Below are 9,422 nucleotides of genomic sequence, written 5' to 3' on the forward strand. Positions count from 1 at the left end.
CGATCTGCTTCGCTTCTTGGCCCTTTGCGAGGACCTTGCGATTAGTGTATCGATTCTCCCTTCTAGGTTGTCCAGGGCTGCAGCCAAAGTGTCCTCAGTGACATATGCAGGCCCAGGTACCACTGGGGAAGTTGCTACTCCTGATAGTGGCAATGGCTCCTCCTCTACAGGTGAGTCAGAAATTACAGGAGAGGAAGGCACCGAGCAGGCATTGCTAGAGCCCCCTGTCTCAGGCTAGAGCACCCTGCTTTCTTGTCTTAGTCCCTGAATTCTTTCTAAGGGAAGACATATTGCTAAGCAAAAGCCAAGGTACCACAACGCATATACTGAAAGATAAAGTGACGAGCGCAATATTGAATGGCTGTGTATCAAAAATGTATGTCAGTGAATCAAACTGATCATTAGCTCAACATATAAACACAGTGCTAAAATATACATAAACAATAATGATAACCTAATCAGCATGTAGCAAGTGAAAATCTGCACAAACAGCTGTGATGCTGTGAAAAGTCAGCAAATGAATAAAATCTCAATGAGTCCTGAGATATGTGGGCTAATAAAAGCCTGAAATAATTAGTGCATAGATGAAATAAACCAATAAATGCAGTAAAAAAGTTCCATAAAACAGAAGTTCTTTAAAAAGGGTGATGTGGTATTTTCAGAGATCTTCCAATGTGGATCTTCAAAGATATGTGCTCACAAAGCGCTTACCTTCCCCAAGAAGTAATCAAGCCTTGATTATATGGATGTCCATAAGGAGTGCTGTTGAGTCTGCATCAGGGTATGGATGTCCAGGGCGTCCTGTTTACTCCTGTATTGTCAGCTCCAGGCTTCTATTGGGCAACGGTGGTGCTCGGCATGGAGGAATAGAAAAGATTGCTTCCCATAGTGTAGTAAACAAGGGCTGGTTTATTGTAAAAAACGCTACATTTACATATCAAAACAAAAGTGAAAACAAAAGGAAAACACAGCTGATCACAGCTTCCTCATGTGTTCCTATAATAAGCCCGTCCCTTACATGTTACGCCACATCACGTGGCTTCATCAGAGGTGACGGGCTTATTATAGGAACACATGAGGAAGCTGTGATCAGCTGTGTTTTCCTTTCGTTTTACTTTGTTTTGATATGTAAATGTAGCGTTTTTTACAATAAACCAGCCCTTGTTTACTACACTATGGGAAGCAATCTTTTCTATTCCTCCATGCCGAGCACCACCGTTACCCAATAGAAGCCTGGAGCTGACAATACAGGAGTAAACAGGACGCCCTGGACATCCATACCCTGATGCAGACTCAACAGCACTCCTTATGGACATCCATATAATCAAGGCTTGATTACTTCTTGGGGAAGGTAAGCGCTTTGTGAGCACATATCTTTGAAGATCCACATTGGAAGATCTCTGAAAATACCACATCACCCTTTTTAAAGAACTTCTGTTTTATGGAACTTTTTTACTGCATTTATTGGTTTATTTCATCTATGCACTAATTATTTCAGGCTTTTATTAGCCCACATATCTCAGGACTCATTAAGATTTTATTCAATTGCTGACTTTTCACAGCATCACAGCTGTTTGTGCAGATTTTCACTTGCTACATGCTGATTAGGTTATCATTATTGTTTATGTATATTTTAGCACTGTGTTTATATGTTGAGCTAATGATCAGTTTGATTCACTGACATACATTTTTGATACACAGCCATTCAATATTGCGCTCGTCACTTTATCTTTCACTATTTTATTGTATTTATCCACTTTTATACACTATTAGATTGAGCAGCAATATTATAGATCATAGTATATAATTCTATTTTATTTATTTTTTCATCTCAAGTTTTTTGGTAGGCGCGAGAGCACCCCCACATTTCTATATACAACGCATATACTACTGTGCTCAGTTTAGCAATCTACATAAAGTATGCAACTTAAAACACACACTTTCATGCATAGAGTAGGTGTCTCTCTTGGGAGTGCCCCACCAACCACATAGAGCTTACGTGCCCCCGTAATGCTGCTGTGTCCCAAAGAGAGAGCTGCCAGCCTTTAAGTCCCTTTATGGCTCCTGTATTGAGCGCCATCTTTCGAAACAATGTGCCCATGCATGCGCACGCTCGTGACCGGCTCCTCCCCCACCGATAAAGCGTGCCCCAGTGCGCGACCTAGGGCTAATGGCGGCGGTCCTGGGGCAAGGGGAGCCTCCTCCTGCATGATATCCCTGTCCATGTCTGTGGCATCCTTACCTGGTGTCTAGAGGAGAGAAGCGGCGGCCGTTCTCATGGCAGAGCTCTGCAGCAGAAGAAGTGTGCTTGTCCATGGGATTTGACACTGTTTGGAGCATGGTCAGTACAACTCAGCTCTTTACTCCCTCTAGTGGCGGAAAAAGAGAAGACACCTTACTTAATATTATGAAAGGTCCTTAAGATTATGCTTAGGATTCCTTTCCTCTTACCTTTATCCCCGCCGCAGGTTTTTCTGCTGAAAATCAGACAGCACCAATCTTCACCCATCACGGCAGGCTTTGTGTGCCAACCTTCAGGGATATGGGTTCCTACTTAAAGGGGTGGTTCCCCTAAACATAAACTTTTGACATTGCATTTGCTATAATAATTACAGTTAGAATCGGCTGGTTTTATGTAAAAAATACCTCCGTACGTAGCGTTTGGTATATTCGTTCCCACCGCCACTTCCGGGTACGATGCTGGCGGTGGGCGTTCCTTATTGATGGACAGGCATCCGACCGACGCATCCATCGCGTCACGAGATGCCGAAAGAAGCCGAACGTCGGTGCGCATGCGCCGTATAGAGCCGCACCAACGTTCGGCTTCTTTCTGTCCATCAATTAGGAACGCCCACCGCCAGCATCGTACCCGGAAGTGGCGGTGGGAACGAATATACCAAACGCTACGTACGGAGGTATTTTTTACATAAAACCAGCCGATTCTAACTGTGATTATTATAGCAAATGCAATGTCAAAAGTTTATTTTTAGGGGAACCACCGCTTTAAAGGAGACCTCTCCCCTGGGCCTTGTAAAAGACTCTTACCGGGACTTTTAGCATAAGTAGCGAAAGTTCTGGACCCAAGAGCCCAGTCCTCCTAAGAGAGACATTACAGGCGAAGCCTCGTGCATGAGGCCCGGATCCCATCCAGTTGTAGCGTAAATTATTTAGCGTCTTGGATGGATCCGAAAGCATAGCTCTTTTTACCCCCAGAGGGTCTCTTTGGCAGAGCTTTCCTTTAGACACTCGCGTCCAACACCTTAGACACTGGTGAAAAAACTTAGGTACTTCCCTGATGGGAGGGGTTATATATAGGGGAACTGTCTTCAATTGGTTGTGCCAGTGTCCATCACCACTGGTGACCCTTAACCCAATTATGTAATGACTGGCTCTGTGTCCCTTGGTGTACAATAAAGAAATTCTACTAGCGTGTGACAAGCTTAAAAGGGACTAGTAAAGGTAGAAGGTTTTTTATCTTAATGTATTTCATGCATTAAGATAAACCTTCTGTGTAGCAGACACCCCTGCACCCCCTAATACTTACCTGAGCCCCATCTCTCTCCAGCGATTGGCTGAGACACAGCAGCGCCATTGGCTCCTGTGGCTGTCAAAGTCAGTTAGCCAATCAGGAGAGAAATGGGCTGAACATCAGCTTCCTGTTTGAATGGACACACAGAGCTGCAGCTTGGCTTGGGTGCCCCCATAGCATGCTGCCAGGAGAGGTGAAGAGGGACCCGAGAAGAGGAGGATCCAGGCTGCCCTGTGCAAAACCACTGCACAGATCAGGTAAGTATAACATGTTTGTTATTTTATAAAACATTTTAAACAAAACTTTACAATCACTTTAAAAGTTCTGCTCTGAGAGGGACAGGATACCAGTAAATCATTTAAAAATCAAAGTAATCTGAGCAATATGGCTGCATTTTTATAAAATGACGACTTGTTACTGACCAACTCTTTAACTACCTCCGCCCGCTGTATAGACAATTGATGGTGGGCAGGGTCCTCTCTCGTTCCGGGACATCATCATATGACATCGCCCCTACCTCACCACGGGGGCATGTGGCAATCGTGGGTGCACTGTGTCCCTGGGACCTGAAGCGACCCCAATCTCAGTAAACCAATGACAGCCGATCACATGTAAGCACGGAAGTGCTGGTAATCGGCTCTACCAACAGAGAGTAAGGAGAGGAGAGCCGATCCGCGGCATTTTCACACAGGGGAGACTGTACAGATAATCAGGGCACCGATCTTCAGTACACCGATGATCAGTGCAGCCCCAACAGTGCCCAGCAGTGCTGCCTATCAGTACTCAAAATGTATGCCAATTTGTGCCTATTAGTGATGCAAGTCAGTATGGCCCTTCAGTGCCTGCTCATCAGGGCTGCCCATCAATGCCGCCTATCATTGGCCAGAAGTGCTGCTTATCAGTCCCAACTATCAGTGCCGCATATTAGTGCCTCCTCATCAGTGCCCTTCAGTGCCGTTTCATCAGCGCCCATTAATGGAGAAAAATTACTTATTTACAAAGTTTTCTGACAAAAATTTTTTTTTTTCGCAAACTTTTTGGTCTTTTGTTATTTTTTAGCAAAAAATATTAAAACCCAGGGGTGATTAAATACCACCAAAAGAAAGCTATATTTGTGTGAAAAAAATGATAAAAAATTATTTTGAGTAAAGGGTTGCATGACCACACAATTGTCATTTAAAGTTTGACAGCACTGAAAGCTGAAAACTGGCCTGGGCAGGAAGGAGGTAAAAGTGCCCAGTATTGAAGCGGTTAAACAAATGTAAATGTCACTCGATAAATGTTATATTTAATAAAATCTTCCAAGCTTTGTCCCTTTTTTTTTTTTATGTATTTGGAACAATCAAAGTTGTTAACTTTTAAATTCACATCTTTTAGTTAATGGATTCTTATCTGACTGATTCTCAATTTGTAATGGGACAAGACATCGCTGCCAGCTGTCACCTTTGATTTTCATACTAACAATAGAGACTTTCCTCAGATAGGTCTGGTGGGACCCTTTTATCCGTGGGTTTTGGGTAGTGGGCAAGGAAAAAAAAAGGAGAGAAATGCGGATGATGTTCTACTATTCCTAAGCGATCCCCAGACTCCCTAATGACAACCATGGCAGAGTTTTCAAAGGTATCTAATCTTAAAATCCATTATGCATAGTTTCACGTGCAGAATGTGGGTCTATCGTAGGTGCAAATTGGGTAATGCAAGCACAATTTTCCTTTCACCTGCAATTCTGACACACTTACTTACCTGGGCATGAAACAATACCTGTGGCCATTCCCTAGTTTTTCTCTTGCCAGCACAAGGCCTTTCAAAGTTCTCTTTGAAACGCCAAAACACCATGGATCAGTCTTGCTTATTTGTCTATTCCTAAATATAAACGTGCGATAGGACTTCCATTGAAATTTTTGAATATCCGGGCCACACACCTGGCCAGAGTAGTGGACTGGTCCGGGCATATGTCTTGTAAGGAAAGGCTGGGCTTGGAGCAGGTGTTTGTAGAAGCCCCTCTGCTCTTTTTTCCATGGATTAGAACATGTCACTGGAAGTCTATTTCCCCCCCGATTACCCACTGCTTTGGACGACTCTATGCAACTTTCGGGAAGCAAGCTCTGCCTGTGGGATCTCCTCTACTGCGTGCCCCTTACACCGCTCACACAAAATCCAGACTTTGAGCCTGGTATGTCCAAGACATTCTTGAAAGAAAAAAGTGTCTGGATTCCCCCCCACTGGCATATTATTTTTCTATAGGCAGAATATCCGTGACAGAACTGTTTTACAGGCTCACGTCCCAGAAGTCACCATTTCCCTTTGGTCCTACTTCCAAATTTGTCATTATTTACAATCTTATGTCTGTAAACAGACCTGTGACTGACCTTTTACGCCTTTCAAGGCCATCTGCTTCGGGCACTCTCCGCAGAGGCATTTGGTCTCTGACCTTTACGGTAATTCTATTTGCTGAAAAGTCACCTTACCACTCTCCTTCGTCTCACCCTTTTCCCCACTCCACCTTTCCGCTTCTTTCCTTTTACCCAACGGTTTCCTCTTCCAATTTCCCCTCTATCTTCCCCCTCCTCCATCTTTTTTTTAACTCAGACCCATAGAAAAGACGTGGATCGGTAAAAGAGTGGAAAGTTGCATAGGAAGCATTGCATTGAGCAAGAGCAGAGAAGGAGCCTTACCATCTGAACTTGGTATAGGTTTCTAACAATTCTCAGTCTCGGATATGAACTTCACTCTGATGGTACTGAGCTACCCTGTCTGTTTAGCATCTGGGGTCACTCTATTTGACTTAGGTGGAGGGGTGTGTGCTTAAAGAGTTTTGGGCTCAGAAGATTTCCCCTCTTTTCACGCCGGGGTAGTGATTTTGTTTTATTCTATTGCTTGTATGTACTGAATTGTTGTTATCCGTGGTTTGGGGTTATAGACTGGTAACCCCCCTTCATTTTTTCTGTTGTATTATTGTATGTACATTCATTCTCATGAAAATCTCAATAAAACTCTTATGGAACCAAAAAACATTTAAAATCACAGTATCTTGTATGCTTCGTTAGATGTTTCTTACTTGACTTTCTCCAATGGTGAGAACCAATAAGTCACTGGTATTATCCTCATCTAGATCTGGCAAAACAACAGCAGGTGCTGCCATAGTTTCAAGAGATACATGGGTTGGATTCATGGTCCATATGGTTGACCCTTTCAAAGAAAAAGAGCAGAGGTGTTATGAGAAAAATCCTGCAATACATTTAATTCTCCTATTCCACTAAAGTTTCCAAAGAAAAGCTTGATGCTAGCACTGTATCTGTGTACAAAGCTTATGTTGTACTGGCTGGATCTATGGCCTACAGTCCAAACACAGACTATTCATCAAGAGATCAGGCCATATACTGTAACCTTTTATAAAAAGCATTCCTGTGCAACTCCTGCGTGTTCCCATGTAGTGAAATTTTGAAGCCCATTCATTTGAATCGGCTACAAATCTCACCGAACAATGAAAAAGGTAGAACATGCATTGCTCTTAAAACACACTGGACCAAATTGCATAGTATTGAGGTACCATGTGATTCGCCAGCTGCTAACACAATGCATCTGCAATATGTGCTTTTGGTGTTAAGAATAATTGTCACCCATAACAGATGGCTAAGGCATTGTGTTTTGAGCGCAGTGTGGGAAACATGCACAGAATGTGCCTTTCCTGCACTGCGTTCCGGTGTGAAACAGCCCTAAAACAACCCTGGGGCTAGGATAAACAACAAATTAGTGTAAAGAAAATGTTAAATTCTACAAGAGAAATTAATTGTAAACCTCCAAGTTTTGGATTAATGTATATAGCTCACAACTATTTGGTATGTTCCTGCCCATATTCACGTATTGTATTGCTGAGATGCAACATGGTTTCCTTTTTTACGCAAATGTGTGCAAAACCTACAGGCGACAAAATAAACTTTAGAACAGCTTTGGAAAGATGCCCAGTGTATGCTTGTGTCTGTTTACTCACTACAGCAATACAGATACTGAGCCACTAATCAATTCTAATGCCGCGTACACACGATCGGTCAATCCGATGAGAACGGTCTGATGGACCATTTTAATCAGACCAAACCGATCATGTGTAGGCTCCATCGGTTATTTATCCATCAGTTAAAAAATTTGAAAAGTTGTTTTAAAATTAACGCATGCTCAGAATCAAGTCGACGCATGCTTGGAAGCATTGAACTTCATTTTTTTTCAGCAAGTCGTTGTGTTTTACGTCACCGCGTTCTGACACGATCGGTTTTTTAACTGATGGTGTGTAGGCACAACTGATCATCAATCATCAGTCAGCTTCATCCGTTAACTGATGGACAAATCCATCAGACCGTTCTCATCAGATTGACCGATTGTGTGTACAGGGCATTAGAGTTTTCCTTCAACTAACTTTCAACAACAGAAACTTTGGCGAGACAACCAAGAGGGGGCAATAGGATCCCAAGGATCCAAAACTAGAGAACAGACTCACCAGAGGAACTCCTGACACTCAGCCAGCAAGGTAAGCCCATTGTTGCATACATTTGAGTGATCAGTATTTTCTATGTGTTGTAGGTATTTCAGGACAAGGGTAATTGACTCCCCTTGAATAGAAGACTTGATTGGTGGTTTTATCTGTTTAGGTTGCCTGTCAATTGTAAAAATATTAGATTTTCGGTGTTCAAAAAGGAAATTTTAGGAACTACACAGTCCAAAAGTAATACACAGGATTGTAGTTTGACTGAAAGGTAAATTTAAGGTGGACAGGGAACCACAATGGGTAACCAGGTTACAAAGTCTAAGCAGTCACAGAACAGGGTCTCCCTGAAGAACCATGTAGATCAACGGCAGCAGCATATATAGCTAATCTCCATGAACCCTGGACTACCCATCGAGCTGTGTGGACAAAAGGTGACAGAAAATGCAATATTAGATCTAAAGGTTGCTTTGATGTTAATTTATCACAAAAAAGTATGGTACAATATGGGTCACAAGTAGTCGATACCAATACATGGTAGGCAGTTAAGAAGTGGCTGAAGGAAAGCCAAACCATGTCAGGACAAAGTGTGACTGAATTATTCTGTCGAACTGCTGATAAAATCATTTAATGTGTGGACAGAGGAGGAAGCAAGTGCTTGGAACAATTTGATAAATATGAGAGTCTATATCCTCTACAACCCCTGCCCCCTCTACTTAAAAAACCCACCCAGATGGTAAATACAACTATAGTAGCAAGCACATAGCATTGAAACTAGAAGTTAAGAAGGGGGAAAAATTATGAATGGGATGGCACTACCACAACAAATGCTTCAGTAAGGATATACCCAATAAGGGTGCAGAAGATCCACGATGCTGGATGTAACCTAGATAGTACGGTCCCAATGGCATGTTCCGGTCACTCCCCATGAAATGCAAGTTATAATAGATAGAATGTAAAACCTCAATAAGAAGCCAATAAGCGTTAATTGATTGGTTTGCACAAAAGTTATAGCGTCTACAAAATATGGGATATTTTTTTGGCATTTTTATTAATTATTGTTTTACTAGTAATGGCGTCGATCTGCAATTTTTATCAGTACTGCGACCTTATGGCGGACACTTCGGACACTTTTGACACATTTTTGGGACTATTGGCATTTTCATAGTGATCAGTGCTATAAAAATGCATTGATTACTGTAAAAATGTCACTGGCAGGGAAGGGGTTAACACTAGGGGGCGAAAAAGGGGTTAAAGTGGTGTTCCACCCTCTTTAACAACTTGGTTGCATCCTCTCTAGTTCTGTCCCCTTAAATAGATTTGGCATATAACATTTTTCTTTTTTTTTTTTTTTAAACTCACTGAGAAATGTACAGCTATTTATTTTCCCAGCTGCGGCCGCAGCAGCCTCATAGC

At 42.4% G+C, this 9,422-nt stretch overlaps 1 protein-coding gene across 1 annotated transcript in view; it reads right to left on the reverse strand.

Moving 5' to 3' along the window:
• The window catches only part of FAM234B (family with sequence similarity 234 member B), a 167,061-nt gene that overhangs the window by 79,387 nt on the left and 78,252 nt on the right, over positions 1–9,422 (reverse strand). Inside the window, exon 6 of the mRNA XM_040359623.1 lies at positions 6,588–6,718. Coding sequence (XP_040215557.1) covers positions 6,588–6,718 — 131 coding nt within the window. The remainder of the gene's footprint in view (positions 1–6,587; positions 6,719–9,422) is intronic.

The sequence above is a fragment of the Rana temporaria genome, chromosome 7 (genome assembly GCF_905171775.1).
Source record: "Rana temporaria chromosome 7, aRanTem1.1, whole genome shotgun sequence".
In the NCBI taxonomy this organism is placed as follows: Eukaryota; Metazoa; Chordata; class Amphibia; order Anura; family Ranidae; genus Rana; species Rana temporaria.